This window comes from Apteryx rowi, unplaced genomic scaffold (assembly GCF_003343035.1).
Source record: "Apteryx rowi isolate R43461 unplaced genomic scaffold, aptRow1 scaffold_72, whole genome shotgun sequence".
NCBI classification, from domain to species: Eukaryota; Metazoa; Chordata; class Aves; order Apterygiformes; family Apterygidae; genus Apteryx; species Apteryx rowi.
In genome coordinates this window covers 2,118,399-2,136,121 of record NW_020451005.1, presented here as the reverse complement: position 1 = coordinate 2,136,121, position 17,723 = coordinate 2,118,399, and the positions used below count along the sequence as shown (strand labels likewise).

The window sequence follows — 17,723 nt, the reverse complement described above, 5'->3', positions numbered from 1 at the left end:
ATCCTGCTGGACCTGGGGGTAGGCGTAGCATTTCCCAAACACAACCTTGTCGAATTTCAGGTTGGAGGAAGTTTCACATTTAGCCTCATTTATTCTGTATATAATAAGAGGAATTCAGTCACAAGCTCATATCCAGCATTCCTAGATCTACTTGCAACATACACAGGACCTGACTCAGGCCTGCAAAGAGGTAAAGTTGCGAGATCTTCTTTTAGCCCMTTTTGCAGTCAGTGAAAACAGATTTCAATAGTGCTATGTAACTTCTCTTTCAGTGGTTCTTCAAGGGTCCAGAGATTAGGTGCTAAATAAACAGCAAGAAAGAATTTCTGTTGGCCAGCAGCTTTACAGAATGACATTCTCCATATGTATAAACATGACATTTACAGGCAAAGTAATTCTGGGATCTTAACGTTGCAACCGACAACAAAAAAATTTAAAAGCTAATGCTAACCTAAGACAGTCTTAAAGCAACAACCTTACAGATGAACAGCAGCACCATAAATTCTAAATATTAACACATTACAATGAAAATGCCAACAAGATTATCTGTCTACACTACTGGAAACAGGATGGTCTGTAAGCACGGCAGTATGTAAGCAATTTTCTTCATGAAGAACACTGAGATGTACTAATGGTAGCAAGCACCCTCACCATGGCAACTTTATCTCTTACACCCACTGAGGCTCTGTGTGCCAGGGCTTCCCTCCAGGATCTCCACCCATCATTTCCCTGCCTACGTATTTAACCAGTTCTTATAGAGGCCCCATATCGCAATCATCAGTAAGCTTCCAAAGGTTGCCACTGCTTCAGTCAAGTGGCAAAGTCTGTGTAGGAGCCCACCTTCTCTTCCCAGGAGCATGGCATGCCACCTTTGCAATATCTTTTGAGAATGGATGAGAATAGGGAAGACTGATTCATCTGATCTGGATTTCTCTCCTGTCCAAAGACAATAGCTATGTCACCAATGGATTTCTCATTAGAAAAGTATGTTTATAACTTGCAGCCAAGGAATGACAGAATTCAAAAAGAAAGATTTAGAGTTTTAAAAGGCACAATTTTAGATCCACATAAATAATGTACGAAATAACATCAAGTCCAATATTTAACCTCTGACATCCTGGATCCAGTCCCACTATAAGATTATTATTTTTTTTAATTGTCAAGAATAAATAATAATACTTATTTAAAAATATAAACACTACTAGAAATCTAAACTAAGAATTAAAGTCTCTTTTAAGAAAACCTATCCTCTATTTTCTTATTCAAAAGCATCTAAAAGAGCCAAGCATCTTCAATGTATGGTACTCAGAGGGAATAGTCAAGGCAGCAGCTACTTGCCGCAGAAAAAGAAGCAAGAAACCCTGTCGAGTTATGCAGAGGGCCACAGGGGAGATCTAAGCCACACAATGTTACATTTCAAAAAGCTGCCTCCTCCCTCTGTGAGGCAAGGAACAGCTCTCACGCTGTGCTAATGCTGCCCAAACCAACAGATGTCCTCTTTAGAGTCAACTAGGCTTCTGCTACTGGTAGCAGGGCTACTGCAAGGAGGGAAGGATAACCTCTTGCAAGGACAGCCATAGTACCCTGACCCAACTCCTATTCCCCTGTGATAGCAAGAGCCACAGGCAGGAGGAGACAAGCAGGCAGCTGACAGGATTTCTCCAAAGTCCCAGTCAGAGCCCTGCTGCTGCTAAGTCTGGATCTCTCTGAATTATGCTGCAATAAACTGGAGCACATAACCTGTTCATAGAGAAAGGTTCTTCTAGAATCCCATAAAACTACAGTTGACTCGCACCGAAAAGCATGAAGGTCTTTTATCTTCTGAGCCTATTTCTGTGAATATTCTCCTTGACTGTGTAAAGTACCTCCATCATCTTTATTTTATCCTACAGTCTTCCCAGCCTCAAAAGATATTGTATGGTTTCTGTTTTTTTCTGCATGGGTTTGATATGAAGTACACAAGTAAGTTTCAATGGATCTATGCACTGCTTACAGACTTCAGCACTAGTTTGAAGATTTGGGGACAAATTATCTATTGGTTAAAAAAACTTTGGGGGCTTCTTTCAGTTTCACTTGCTGCCTCCTCATTGTCCTATTAAGAGCAAGAAAAAAGAAGCAGTTCAATTTATTTTCTCTATCACACGCATTATTTTGATCACATCTTTCCAGACCTGGTAGTCCCATTCTTTTCAGTTTCTTTCTTCAAAGGGAGTTCTTCTCATCCCACTAATCATTTTCATTACCAGTTTTTTTTTAATCTCTCCTATTTCTGATGCATCTTTTTGACGCACAGTGACCAGAACTGAGTATCACATCTTGAGTGAGAGCACATCATCTACTCATATAATAGCACTGTAATATTTTCAGTGTTATTTCAGACATTCAAATATCTAATGTACTTTTTAACCTCTGCTGCACATGCCAAGAAAACATTTTCACTGATTTCTCTACAATGATACCCAGATATCTTCCCTGAGTAGTTACAGTTCATTATATTAAATACAGCTGGGTGCATCAGTTTAAACTGTTCTTTCCAAGGTGCCCTACCTTGTATTTGTCAACAATAACTTTATTTGCTATCATGTTGATCTATCAGCCAGCCTCTTTTCATTCCTTCTCACGTTTTTTTTTTCCTAATCTTGATTCACGTAAATAAGGTTTTGTGGTTTGCAATTCTGTTACCCCACAGTCACCATTTTGTGAAGATCCAGTTTGTTAAAATACATACAATTGCATTCTTAGCAACGGAACACCCCTCTGGTAGCCTTTTGTGATGCTTAAAATTGCCAATTTCTTCCTGCTCTTTGTTTTACTGTCTTTGGTGAATTTGTAATTTGCCTTCGTACTTTGCACTGCTTAATTTAGTTGGCAGCTTCTTAGTGAGAAGTTTGGCCAAAGGCTTTTTTAAAGGCCAATTAAATTTCAACTGATTCTTAAGCACATAACTTTCTTGACATGCTCAAAACATCTTAGCAGATGGACACATGATTTTCTTTTACAGAAGCCACGTGTCTCTATCATATCACATCATTCACATCATCACATTTTTCTGTTAGATTTTTCATTAATGCACTAACATTTCTGGTATCATATGCAGTTTGTCAAATCACCTTTCCATACTTAAAAGCAACATTGCTGCCAAGCTACCAGCCAGTTTAAGCGATGGGCTGTACACTGGTATCTACAGATGTACCAGTTACAAAGGTATGTGACCCCACTTAACACCGAATAATGAGGAGGGTGTAGGGGAGGAAAAGAATGGCACCGGCCAGTCCTTCTGCAATTCTGTAGTACTGGTGAGGTAGATCTTGTCTTGTCCCCTTCCTTAAAGTTGGGGTAATGCTGCTTGCACAGACTTCTCCACTCCAGTTACAAGGCCCAGGAAGAGAAGGATTGGTGTTCATCCTTCTTTGTGGGATTCAATAGGATTTTGCACTGTTTTTTTAAACCCTCAGAATAAGAGGAGATGTTTTCCTAAGAACCCCCATCTTTAAGTAACATTAGAACATAAGGTGGTGAGGGGCAAACACATTGTYGTATTTGCTTCTGGTTACTCACGCTGCTCACTTTCTGTGACATAACTGCCACTTTTTACTTCACCTACTATACGTTTTTCTGTTTGAAGTGGATTACAATTTTCATGAGGGGTATTCTAATTTGTTTAAGCAACTACTATAGCCTGGCAATTTAGCCACACTTCCCTCCACACTTAGCTTTTTCTGATTATTTTTTTAATCTGTTCTAATAAAATGCCCTCTTCTGAGGCCATATTTGGGTATACTTGCGAGGTCTCCATCTTGCATCTGTTGTACACCCTCTGCCTTTTCATTTAGTGCTCTTTTCTGACAAGCTCCCTCATTTTAAAAATACTGCACTTTCAGAAGTTTAGTGCTAAAGTGCTAGTTTTGATATGATCCTTCCCTTCAGGACACATACATTATTTATACAGTATCTTCTTTTTGAAAGTGTTTCCTTGATTTGCTTAAAAGCRAAGGAAAAAAAGCTTCTCTGCGTGGCTGGACTAGCCTTTCAAAAAATGGTTTCTTTAGAGGCTTTAAGGCCTCAGTGCATTTCCTGTCTCAACCTTGTCTCATATGTAAAAAGTGATCATTTTAAAAAGCAGATATTTGAAGTCACTTGTATGTATCTGAGACTTAGGGCACAGATATTAACTTGTTGAAAAGCTGTACCAGTTTGTATTACCTCCCCTCAACTGAGGTGAGGTAATGGAGTCACAGGGCCTCCCACTGCTTTTCAAGGTTAGTTTAAACAAAACTAAACAAAAAACCGCCCATGAAACACAACCAACCTCCTTCCCCCAATATGGTAAAGATGTTTTTAAAATAACCTGTTCTATGCTTCACCACAAAGGATTGTGAATGCTCATGCAGTTTTCTGACAGACTTCAGGGGAGGAAGAAAGAGGGAAAAGCAAATCACTAAGGGGTATTGAGCACCTGGCTACATTCTTCAGGGCCTTTTCTTATTCCCACTATCATGTAATTAATAGCCTCTCTCTAATCAGGAGGCTGATTATAACCCTCTTAATACTACACAGGAGCATTAATCTAAGATCTCGCTACATGGTCCATCTCCTCAAGGAATCAAGCATCAAGATTCTGTGGTTGAGCATCACATTACTTGTGTGCCCCTACATCTACCTTCTCTGCTAAGCTTCATCTTGCATTTCTTCATTTTCTGTYATACTGTCCTGCTTCAGTAAGTGTTGACTATGCCAAGCTTCTCTTCCACTGCTGGAAGACCTAGTTCACCCATTTCTGCATTATGTCTATATAGCAGCACAAGAAACATTTATAGATATTATTTTTGGCCATATGCTCCTTTTCCCCGTTCCCCCTTCCAAGTGCTCAGACTAATATCCTGTTGCTTTCTTGGAATGTATCTCTATGATCTCACAGCCTATTCTTCCACCAGTTGCTCAGGAAGGTTATGTGCATGATCCAAAGATACCAATTGGCCAAAATCTGACTGATGCTTGTGGTATTGCTCGGAGGTAAATTTAATCCCTACCTGCCTACCAGGAAAAACAGAAAAGTCTGAAAATGTCTTGCTGAATTACACTACCCCTTTCTGTTGCTTTCTACTGCTTCAGAACAAGTCCATAAAATACTCCTTCTCTCAAGGAGAAAATAACGTATTCCAACTGAGTATGTGTTTAGATAAACAGAGAGAAGGACTCGAGAACAACCTTGCTGCCTGCCTGGACAAGATACTTCTCTCAGTTACCCATTCATTTTGTTCAGCTTCATTTCCAATATTCTCAGAGTCCTTGGAAATCATGCTATGACACCAGAATTAAGTGCTAAGATGCTAGACAGATTTTGGGGAAAAGGGGCCAAAACCTGTGGTTATGCAAGCATTATAATTTGTCTCCAGAATAGACTAATAAAATTCTGTACCATGTCTATTTTAGGATTTTTCTAAGGTGCCTGTCACTGTGGAATCTAAATGCCATATAACAATTACAGATAACACTGTGTGCCTTAAAAGGCAGCATTCGCGATCTGCCTTGTTCATTGTGTGTCTGCGTGGGTATTTTCCTTCCACTTCCCTTCTTGTCTTTCACTTCCTCGCATCCAGTTGAGAGTTGGTCCTGGCAAAGTGCCCTTACTGGAGGAAAGCTTCATCAACATGGTGGGCAGCACATGTAGATCTGAATACGGACAGGGCTGGACTGATTCCAGCCCTCTCCCTAGTAAGATTTTCTTTAGCAGGGGACAAGACACCAAAAATGTTGGCAATGTTGTGTTCTGGGCCAATGAGTTTGACWCACTATAATTAACATAAAATTACACATTACTTATATACTACAGTTATTTATTAACCTAAAAATATACATATGGACACACACACAGATCACCAATGTAAAGCAAATCTCCAAACTCTCACTTTCAATGGAAAATGCCTACAAGAACCTAGAAAAGAGAGGAGCTATTCCAGCTTAGGGCTATGCTGCCTAGGAGGAAGCAAAGACAACGCTTCCAGATTTTGGAGACTGCAGCTGGACAAAACACCTCAGCAGGTTTTGTCTGTCATCCTGATCAATGAAACATAAAACCTGAAAACTGAAGAGGAGTATATAGGAAAAAAACTTGGCTTGCGATAGTGTCCTGGAGTAAAACTGGCTTATAACAATGAACAATACCAACCTAATACCACAATTTTGAGTAGCATTTTGTTTTTGAAAAACAAACGTCTTCATCTGCAGCCACTGTTGACTCATGGGGAGGGAGAGAGGGATGGAGGGCTAGAGGCAGCTCTGCCCTTCTGGGTTGCCTGCCAGGAAGGAGATAAGGTAGTTCCCAAAGGCACCAGGTAGTTCCCAAAGGATCCTGGGACAACAAAGAGATCTGAAACCTCCAACTGGCATAACTAGGATGCTGCATCTCGAGAAAGTCTCAGCTTTACTGTACTATTTCTGATGGGTATTTATTCCATCCTGAACACTGTTGGCTTATATATGTTTCAGTTTTATAAGCTCATACTTTTTTTTTTTTTTACATACAAATTTAAAAGCAAAGCTTTTTTTATACAGTTAGAAAAGAAATCTGKTTTTTTTTTGTTTTAATCCTGGTATTAATTTATACTATCACCAAAGGAAACTCAAGTCATATCTGACACTGACACAGTGACTAACATAGCCCCCACCTTGTTCACCTGCTATTATGTATGCACTTCCACTTTACCTCGATTTTGACCTGATACAAAATGCTTTTATGACATGCCTACTCAAATGAGCAAATGCACCAAAGCACTACTTGGTAATAATTAAAGAACACCACGTTACGTGTTTGTACAAAGGGTCTCTTTTAAGATGACATGGGGTCAGTTAATGAAGGAGCTGATGGTAGGTGGGCAGAAAAGAGCACAGGGGTTTCAGATAGCCATCAACCTGATAGAGGCTCTTTCATTGTCTCTGTGCTAATTTTCTCCAACATCCTACCTCTGACCTCCTATGGAAATCATCTTGCCAAAAAGGAAGGGATAGGCTCTCAACCTGTAAATATAATAATCCCCAAAAGGCACAAAAAGCAGTGACCAAGAATTCCTGCCGGAAATAATAGGGATGTCCTTCAGAAAGCAAGGGACAACAACAGGCCTCTGCCAAGGAACAGCCAGTTTGTAGGCGATGCATGCTTCTGCGCAGATTGTCAACAACTGAGAACAAAAACCTCTCTCGTTACACTTTGTTCCCATTCTTTCATGTCAGCAGTTCTGCTCAGGAAAGCCATCCGAGCCCTGTAGTCAGGGCAGAACACCAAATGCTAAAAGAAAGAGCTGCAAATACCAAACCTAATTGTACCTGATAAGGACTAGCATGATACACCAAGGATGCCTGGCACTAGTGCATTGACCCACACTAGTTAAGGGACGGGCCTTCAGATTTGAGGGGGATGATTTCAGACCCAGCAGGACCTGAAGTGCAGCAAGATTTGCTGTTATGATCAGTGGAATCACCTGGATTTATACTCAAGTGAACAGTTACTCGGGTGTAAGCAAGGTTAGACTTCTGTCTTGTGATCTCAGATGTTGTAATAGCATATCTAAAAGCTGAACAGACACTCCTGCCCCTCTCCACACCAGTCCTGTACTCTGTTATAGACACTTGTCTGAAACAGATGAAAAAAAAAAAATTAAAGCATTTCACTGCTACTATAATAGCTGAACCTCTGCAGTTGCATTAACAAAGGAAACTTCTAACACCTCAGCTTCTTCACCCGTGCGTTAACAGGCCAGGTACCATTTTTAATTCACCAAGTATGCTCTACAGTATGCAAGACTGGGCACTTTGCATCTTGCTACCATTGTAGTTATCTCAGCTAAATAGAGAGAGAGTTTCTTTCCATTGAATTTTCCCATTTTTGCCATGTTACCCCAGATGTTAAATTTCCTTCAGAAGATCTTCTTCTTCTAGTCTGAGCCTGAAACCTGAGGTTAAAACTGCAGGCCTGACTATAGCAAGCATGCAGAGCCCCCTGCTAGCACTGGCTGAGTTGATGCCCATTTAGTGTAGGGCAAAGCCATGCAGAGATACTAGCCTGGGACCTGAAAGCAGCAATGCTATGTTTGCATGGTGACACATTAACAGCCCCTGCTTCTTGTAGTTCCAGGTCCAGAACTAAATCCACCACAGATAACTCCTGCTGCATTATATTGCAACAAGTTGATGTAACACATGGCAGCTTCCACACTGCATAAAATGGAAAGGCAAACAAAGGAAACCAAGTTATTTCGTCATCTTCTTACAGTCTCTTTATTTAAATAAAGACATCATTAGTAGTACAGATAAAGAAATTTTATTCCTCCAAATGCCACTGAAATAACTTTGTTACATTATCATATTTTGATTGATGATTCAAGTGATAGATGATTCAAGATTGTCAGTAAATGCTTTCCTTACCTTCATGTGTGATTTGAGATTGTCCTTGCGTGCACAGCGAAATGGACAGAGTGGACACTGATGACTTTTTAAACCTGTATGAATCACCATGTGCCGTTTCCAGTAACTCTTCCTCTTGATAACCAAACCACAGATCGGACACTGGAAAGGTTTTCCTCCTTCTTCTTCTGAGGCTTAGCAGAAGGGGGAAGAAAAAGAGAGGATCCTTTACAGCCACTTGTCGAATATTTTCCCCTTGTAAACATATTCAAGATATCATTTTTCAATGCTAGAATTTCATCTGCAAAGAGACACATTAGTTAAACAACAACATGTACCAGAAATTTCAGTTCTGTCCCTTGCATATCCCCTTCCTCTTAATCTAGTTATTCTCCCTCTGAGAAAGGTCAGATTAATTTATAAAAGTTAATGTCCCAAACATCCTTTGGCTAATCAGTAGGGGATGCTACTCTATCTCACCTGGTCCTAATGTTCCTTATAATTTAACTGAACTGAGATGGATGTCTCTCATAATCATCACTTGGTAGCCTCATTTCCTATCCAATGTCAATTGTAGCAGGGTATGAAAAATACACTTAAACATGTTCAGAAATGATCCATTCCCATATTTGATGGTTAGCAGGGGGAGAGGAGAGAATATTAAGCATAGAACAATTCACAACTTAACTGAAAATCATGCAGGTATTGCATATCAGATATGTTTAACTCCAGAAGTGAAAGATTTCAGAACCCCTGCTGTTGAACTTGTTTAGTTACAGCTCTAGCAGATGCTGCCGCCACTTCACCCGTCAGGGAGTCTTAGGGTCACTGGGTTTCCTTCTATCGTTCTCGTTGCCAGGGCATTCAATCTACTGCCCTCCTAAATGTTTGCACTCTGTTTTACTGCCCAATTCCCCTAAAATAGGAAAAGGAGCTTGGGGTATTTGTCAAGCAAATATGGTTAATCTACTAAGTGTGGAATCATCGCAAGGTTGAAGGAAAGAGAAATTCTTTGCTGCTGACTTCACACAACTAACCATCCATCCATCCTCTCACTGTGATTTCTTCTTATTATTATGAAGATAGGCTTTGTATTATCACAGCACTGGAAGTGTTTTTCCTCAATATAAAGACAGACCATTTTCAAATATCCAGAGCTCAGTAATGTGTATCCTGCTATTTGGAATTTCTCTCAGAATATTTCTTCTCATTATTATCAGTTATTTCCTACTGATAAGGACACAGCAAACATCAACACCCTGTGATCAGGAACTAAGTGATAAAAACCTTCAGAAAGACTTGTGACATCCTAAAATACTGTTCTTGCTATAAGGTAGGAAACAAAAGTATTGGAATACAGCTGATTAGGTAGTCATTATTTAAGTCCAGGAAAAGACGTATTTTCAAAGTGTGCACTTTGCAGGTTCAGAAATGCTACTTGTGAAATTTTCTATCAAACTCAACATATTATCAAGTTGTTCCTCTCTCTGGACCTCTGAGAAATAAGTCAAAACCAATGCTAGAATTGCTTGTTTCACTTTTTTAATATCTTTACTTACTTCCTCATAACAGGTAGGAGAAAGATAAACCACAGAAATATATATTGGTAGCATTTTTACTCATCATTTCTTTACTCAACATTTCTATCATATCTTTTCTCAGGCTGCTGGTTATCCTCAAAAGGAATCCAGAAAAGAAACGTGTAATCTATCAATCACCTGTTTTCCACCCCATTAAAAATAAATCTGCAGACAAGGTGAACCAATAGCAATTTAGCACATTACAAAATATGTGAAGAACTGGACTGCACATGACTTCACTGATAACAATGACAATTCATGGTACACAGAAATTATGTCAATCGCCTCAAAGGCTCAACCTCCTCACTGTACTACATAAACCTTAGCATAAGAAAAATTAGTGAATTTTGAGCTTCAGCTTTCCTTTATACATATTGATGTCTATTTTATGTCACACAATGTCAATTAATTGGACGGAGTTACTCCAGAGAGGAGAGAATCTGCCAGTGCATCCCAAAGAAACTTCAGAAAGAAAACTGCAAGCACTGTAGGCAAAAAGTTACTACCAAGCGAGCATTCAGTTGGGGAAAAAAAGGGTCTGTCACCACAGTCTTTCAAAAATGACATCAGAGCTTAAACAGAGTTTCCAGACTTCTTCTTAAATTTCTTCCAAAAGACATGAGGTTTTTTTAAAGTTGGCACTATTACCAGATTGATAGAAAAGTTAGTCATCTCTGTATGACTTGGAGCTTTAATTTAGTATACTCCATCCAAGTAACAATTAGGTCAGTCAAACCTGACACGTAGTATCAGAGATGACAATATTCTGATAAGCCACAGCTCCTCACCTGAAATAATTCTGAGCAAAGAGCTCAACACGGTAGACAAACCAGAAGCAGGTCTACTCTTGTTATTAACATATTCCTGTTTAAGTAGTCTCCATCTTTGATGCTCCTTACTGGTCAAAACTACTTAATCTCACCGAGGACTGAACTTGTGACTTTTCATACAAAGCTAGATGGTCATGGTGGGAAAGTGAAGCTGATGTGTAACAACCAAGCAAACTCACCAGTGCCTTAACTATTCAATGTATGAGGGGGAAAAAAATCTCTCTCAATCTATGCCTACTGGGAAAAGATGTTTACCTCTCTGGGAACAAGACAACCCCCCTCCCCATGACTCAAAAGGCAAACAGACATACAATAACAGGTAAAACATTATAAAATGAAGTATTATTTTTTGCTGCTAGTGCCATAAGGCCATGGGTGCAAAAGGAATCAGGAATGTGTAATGTTTATTTTCACAGCAAATATACATGCTCGGATACTCTACTCAACTGTTACAGCAATGTCTCCAGTCAAAGGTCACATAACAGTGACCTCTTTCTGCGAGCTGCATTTCTCCATGGCAGAAGGAATCAAGGAGTTTGGCTTTCCATAATCAACATCCAGATATGCTAACCAACAGCTCATTTTTTTATTTTCAGTTGGTTAATTATTTAGAAAGCAAAAAATTAATAGCATATCAGAAAGGGGGCTTACGCTTAAAGAACTTTTGTTATGAACATTACACTACAAAGTTTGCTTGGATGCCAACTGGCATTGGCCCAGTGTGTACAAACCGAGAGGAAACACCCTTCCTCTTGGGATACTAGTCCCATATATTATAAAAAGCAAGTGGTTGTTGCATGGTTAGCAGGGACCTGAGGCAGCCTGCCCTCATTGTTATCTTTTAGCAGCACAGCATGCTGGGGCCTTCAGCAGAGAGCAGAGCTGCTAGGAATTTGCTGCATCAGAGCTAGTTTGTAAATGGCTGGTACTACCAACGCACACACCACACACACAGAGCACTCCTCTTGTACTAGCTGCACAGACAAAGCCCACAGTTTTTTAAATCGAGCACAGAATCTGGATTTTACTACAACCATTTTGACTACCAAAGTTAGACTTGTCAAAGTATATTGACTTAAATCAATGCCTACAGTCATACTAGTGTAACTCCCCCATGTGGGTACTCCTACTCCAACATGAAAGGGCTTTTTTTTTTTTTTTTTTTTTTTTTTTTAAGTTTAGCTTAGTTACTCTGAAAAGGGCTTACACTAAACTAATGAAAACCTTAGGCCAGACCCATGCCAAATATAGTTTGCCGCTTTAACTGCCTTGGCAAAACACACCAGCAAAACACTTGCAGAACAGATGTAGCTAACAGTAAAAAAAACGTATCAGCTGCACCTTGTTGTATCCCTCCCCCTCCTCCTTCAAGGGAGGAACGAGAATTGCTGTCCATGCAATAGCTTCTCCTCTATGAGTTTTTACCAAGAGCTGCACAGGGACAGATCAGACCTCATACTATTCCTAAATAAAAAAGCTAAGTTGGAAAAACTGCAGGTGCAACTATCCAAAGCCCAAGTCAGGCCTCACGCTTGTACACTGACTAGCTATACCTGTACAGTTAGGCTAATATTCCTGATAAAACTCATACTGGTAAAGCTCTAATATACTAAATCACTTTGTATATCTTGCAAAGATACCTGATACGCTTCCTTATCCTCTACAGCAGAATGTCACTACCAGAAATATGAATCAGGGATGTGAACTTTTTATAAAAAGAGGTAAAAGAAATCTTTTTCCTTATTTTGAAAATGGATCATTTAAATTTCCCTGCATAGCTTGCCAATTCTTGAAAGCTTTTGTTACCAAGACTGTTTCTTCTTATTCCCTATATGCCTATCCTTGAATGCCAACAGCTGGAACTGGTGGAGGGAAGGCAGAAGTGTAAAATGGTTCTTGTTGAGCTAAATTAGAAAAATGTTTTCTTTTCTTTTCTTTTTTTTTTATTGTGACAAAGGACTGTAAAAGACCAAACGTGAGATTTGTTCATGCTGCTGCAAAAATTTTAATGAAAAGTGGCAACATAATAATATACTCTGGTAAATTAGGACAGGGTAGTAAGTGATTATACAAAAGTCCATTTGTGACAGACAGCGGGAGGGAGAATTCTCCCTTGTCCAATATTTCAAAAGCACTGGTTTTGTACATGCTTACTTGATACCACGAGCTCCCTGAAAGGGATTTTTTGATCTTTCACATTAAATACTTTCTGTGGCCCTATTCTGAACTTGGTGAGAGGGGAAAAACACAATTGTATGGAATAAAAAATAATAAAAAAACCAACTGAACTGTACACTCATATTTTTCAAATATGAAAACATTTGTGACAGTTTGGTCTTTAAGTGATACTTTAGAAAGCTCTTCTATTGTTTACCTAGAGTAGCTAGTTCTTATTCTCATAACACATGGAACCAAAGCAAATCCAGACCCACCAAAGAAATGTTATTTAAGTCTACAGCAAAACAAACACGTTCTACTTAGTGGCTCAAACTGAATCCATACCTGTACTAGTGGGTTTGGATGCTCTTCCCTTAGGGACTGGCAGTAACAATAATTCCAAAGACTGCGGGGGAGTTGCTTTCTCTTGCTTCATCTCTGAAAGTTGCAGGGGATCCTCAGCAATCAGTGATTTCTTCTTCTCAGCCAACAGGCTGCCTGCAGCCCTTGCAGCAACCTCCTTGAGTAGGGCAGCTGAAGAGGTCATGGAAGCCAGAGAAAGGAAAGAACTTGCTGGAGGAGGGTGCTCCTGCCCAGGAGTCATGCTTCTTTCACTCACTTTCTTTGATAAAGCTGCTAAGGTGGAGCTGGCAGACTGAGAACTAAAAGGTGAAGAAAAGGATTCAAACCTAATAGTGTCTTCAGTCCTTGAAAGAGATTTGTCCTGCAGAACAGCATTGGCTGCTGCCTTCAGTTTCAGGATAGCTGAATCAGGTGACAAACCACAGGTGGTGGTTGAGTTTGGCAACCACTTACCTTGATTCCATATAAAGTGATTACTTGCACTGTATTGGTCACTTGTCTCCTGTTTCTCAGCAAGTTTTCTGGCAAGAACACTTAGTTGTTGGGCATGATGAGCAGGTGGAGAAAAGGAGAGATTTGAGCCAAGATTTACAGGGGACTCAACTCTGCCATTGACTGTGACAGCAGCATCCAACTTGAGGGAGCCAGCCTCCAGTAGCCGTCTCAGGTTACTACTCAGTGGCTTATTTGAACCARGAGATTCTTCTTCACACAGAGATGGCACATCAGGAGAAAGGTGCTCTTTGCTCTGTAACGGGTCTCTTAGAGCTTCATTTTCAATGGTTCCCACCTCCACTGTGTTGCTGCTCGGAGTTGCACGTCCCAAAGAAGTATCTGGGGAAGTGGACTGCTCTTGGATTCTGTCCTCAAGAGACAGCTTAAAGTTCTCCTGGACTTCTCCATATGATGCTTCTGAAGGAGTCTCTGAAGAATTTCCAAACCAGCGTTCTTCTTCACTGAGTTCACCTTCTACTTCTTCCTGTCTAGTACCATCTGCGTGGAACCAAGAACAATGGTTTTACTTCCAAATCAGTGCAAAACAACTTCTTAGCATGAAGGATGTTTTTAAAGTCCAAAACACCCCAGGGGCTCTGCCCTTCCCCAACATCAGTCTAATGAAGGGCAGTCCTCTATATGACCCTCCAGGCTTAACATCCCCCTAAAGTTCATGAACTTGGCATCAGCCTGGATTGAGTGATTAAGAAAAAATTTTTGAAAAAGAATGAGGTTTTCTTTAAAGAAGAAATCCTGGCAAGGTTGTCATCCTTCAGGGTTTTAGTAGATATTAAAGGTTTCTCTAAGTCAGTATGATTAAAACAGGTAAAACTGCAACAATACAATACAAATATATCACCAGGGCACCATTCATATATTGCAGTTATTTTATTATCAATGTAGTCTGCACATTCTGCAAAATATTATGAACTCTGTGGTGTAAAGCAGGGATCTAATAGGCTCAGAAACCTAAATAATTGAGCATCTGTACAGCTAACACAGAGATGCTTTCAAAAGCAGACCAGTTGTGCAGCTATTCCAAGTATTTTCTTCCAGTGACTTTAAATCTCAGCCCAATCCTGCAGTGACCCCTATCTAAAATAAAATAAAATTTGTACTGATGATAACACACACTTCATTTCTGAACAGCTGAGATGAGTAATGCATGAATGCTAAAGCATTCATTTCCCCAGCAATTTGGAAGAGAAATATCGTACACACAAAACTGATGTTTGGTGGGGGTTTTTTCCCCCCTTATATAGACACTACTTGCTTTTCATTTGCTTGTCACTTTTCAATAATATTAAAGTTTTAAAGGCCACCCTAAACTGAACTCAGTTTGGGGGGGGGAGGAGGGAAGAAGTGTTCATCCCTATGCAGTTAGTTCATTTTCTCTTCTCAGGTGACTGCAACAGAGTGTCTCCTGAGACCTGAGTGGTAGTGTTTAAGGTGCTGTGACCCTGGATTGCTTTTCCTCCCAGCAGGTATTCAGAGTAACATAACGTGACCAAATTTTTATTTTATTTTATTTTTTTTAGATCTTGCTGGCCAATCAGAAAGTAGCCAAGAACAACAGCAATGCTAGAATTAAATTCATGCTATCTTCCCTTGCCAGGCACCTCTCACACTTCTCACTTTTTAGACTGAATGTCCTATGCTACAGAAGAATCCTAGTAATCATACTGTAACAAAACAAAAGGATTTAATATAACCCTCCGGACATTCTGAAACAAGCCTGCACGATATGTTCTGTACCTATGATCACCTATTATTCCCAGATTCCCTATTTAAATCCATCAAATGACAAAAATTGGATAGAAATTAATAAATGAAAACTTAGATTTATATTATTGCTTTTAAACAATGAATTTAAGAAGGAAAGACTCAGCCAGCTGTATCACAGTGCAGAAATACCAACATACACTCCRAAGGCAAAGATATGTTTTAAATCATGTCATACAGAATATGAGGAATAGTGCCTCACAGTAAGTTGCTTTTTCTCAAAACCATTTGAAAAATTGTCATCAATGTTTTGAGAGCCCACAATAAAACCATTCTTTTACCTTAGATTACTATTTTAAACAGAAGAGGGCCTCCATCTTTCCTATTCAAAACAAAAAGTCAAGCAAAACCCAAAGCACTTATATAAAAATAATTTTATATTATCCAAGATAACATCACAGATGAAGCAAGATTAACAACAATGCACATGAAGGCCAACACCATGCACATTCAAATAAAGACAGATGCTAATCAGTCGATCCAGCACTTGCTCAGGTTACAAGAAAGCAGAGCGTATTCCCATCTCATCCCATGAACACTAAACAAGCACCTTGAGGCACCCCTGCACAGTTGGGTGCAGACAGATGCAAGATCCCTCTCCTCTTCCAAATCCAAGCAAATTTTAGCTTGGAAGCAATGAAGCCATCTTCCTGGCATGTTGCCCAAAGCAGTATCCCAAGAGCAGGGCACATTGCCTGGGACACAGCCCGGAACTGACACCACTCTGCAGCTTCTGAGCCAGAGCTAGCTTGCATCCCACAACTTGCCTCTGTGTGTCTGTTTGCATCTGCCCATGTTAAAACAACCCCCCGCCCCCAACTCTCTCTCTGTCTCTGCTCCCCATCCATAAATAGGGAGGGAGAACTGCATTTCTCCTCGCTCAGAGAGTTAGCAAAAAATTAAAGATTGAATATAAATGGTTACAGAAGGAAGTGGGCTCATATTTTAGAGAACTCTCCTGCTTGCTTAGCCCTGAGCTTCTCTTTTCTGTGCCACGTACTTCCATTTCTTACTTTTGACATATTTCCTACTTGCAACCAGCCCTTTAAAATACAAATTAAATAACACAGCTTTATAAATCTTTCAATCTTATTTGTCCTGCCTGCATCAGAAATGAATTCTTCCTTCTCACCTGCACCTGTTTTTGCTCTAAACACATAAAGTAACATCCCGCATATTTTCACTGTCTCTCTCTCCTCTCAAGGGCTGACCTCTCAGGGAACATTCACAGTACCTTAGGAATTAGTATTTGAAGTTGACTGCAAGGATGGGAGAAAAAGAACTCCATCTGCTATAGCAGGGCTGCAATACAGCCTTCACACAATGACACTATGCCTGGCACCAAAAAAAGCAGTGAAGGCAGAAGAGCTGAAAACAGGACATGGATCACTTTTCTCTTTATAAACACGCACATTCTCCATTGGTCTCGCCTATAGGGAGGGCAGCCAGCAATCTTTTGAAGCCGGGGAGCAGCAGGAGCGCTGTATCCTTCCTTCACACTTATAAGCTTGCTTCACAGCCCAGAACATCCCTCCTCTTTGGGTAATGCAGTGAGAGCTCCCCCTCCTGTTGCTATCTACCTGTGACCACTGCAGCTGTCTCCAAATCTTTAAGTGGCCTCTAACAAAGTGCAAATTTCCTCTGGAGCATCTCTATCCCAAAAACCAAATGGATTTTTTTTTTTTGGCCACTGCAGTTTCTTTCAGTATCCAGAAACCAGACCCCTGACTGCTGACACTGTTCTAATTTTCCTCTTTTGAGTAATTCTCTCCCTTGCTGCAATATCAGATCCACTGTATTTTAAGGCTGTAAGGTTAATGCTGAAAAAGCTGGCATCACTGTCTTATCACAAACACAGTCAAACCGCCTTTTAAAACTAGTGAGTTTGTTTAGAAGCACAACTGCAAAGCCTGGCAATTTCATTTCCAAGCAAACTTGTCATTCAAGGCCTTCAGGGCAGGATTTTAATTTACACAGACTTGCAAATCTGTGAGTTTGAACAAGCTTGAGAACTCCAGGAGAAATCAGCCCGAACCACCAACTTTCCTATGATTTCAAATTAAACAAAACCTTCCCTCAGAACTCAGAGGACTGATAGGACACCTGGACCAGGTTT

At 40.0% G+C, this 17,723-nt stretch overlaps 1 protein-coding gene across 1 annotated transcript in view; it reads right to left on the bottom strand.

The window, feature by feature from the left end:
• Window positions 1–16,776, bottom strand: part of ZNF827 (zinc finger protein 827) — a 79,795-nt gene extending 63,019 nt beyond the window's left edge. The window contains exons 1-3 of the mRNA XM_026087541.1: window positions 16,740–16,776; window positions 13,313–14,323; window positions 8,422–8,594 (exon numbers count right to left, since the gene is read on the bottom strand). Coding sequence (XP_025943326.1) covers window positions 8,422–8,594; window positions 13,313–14,323; window positions 16,740–16,776 — 1,221 coding nt within the window. The remainder of the gene's footprint in view (window positions 1–8,421; window positions 8,595–13,312; window positions 14,324–16,739) is intronic.
• Window positions 16,777–17,723: the final 947 nt, after the last annotated feature.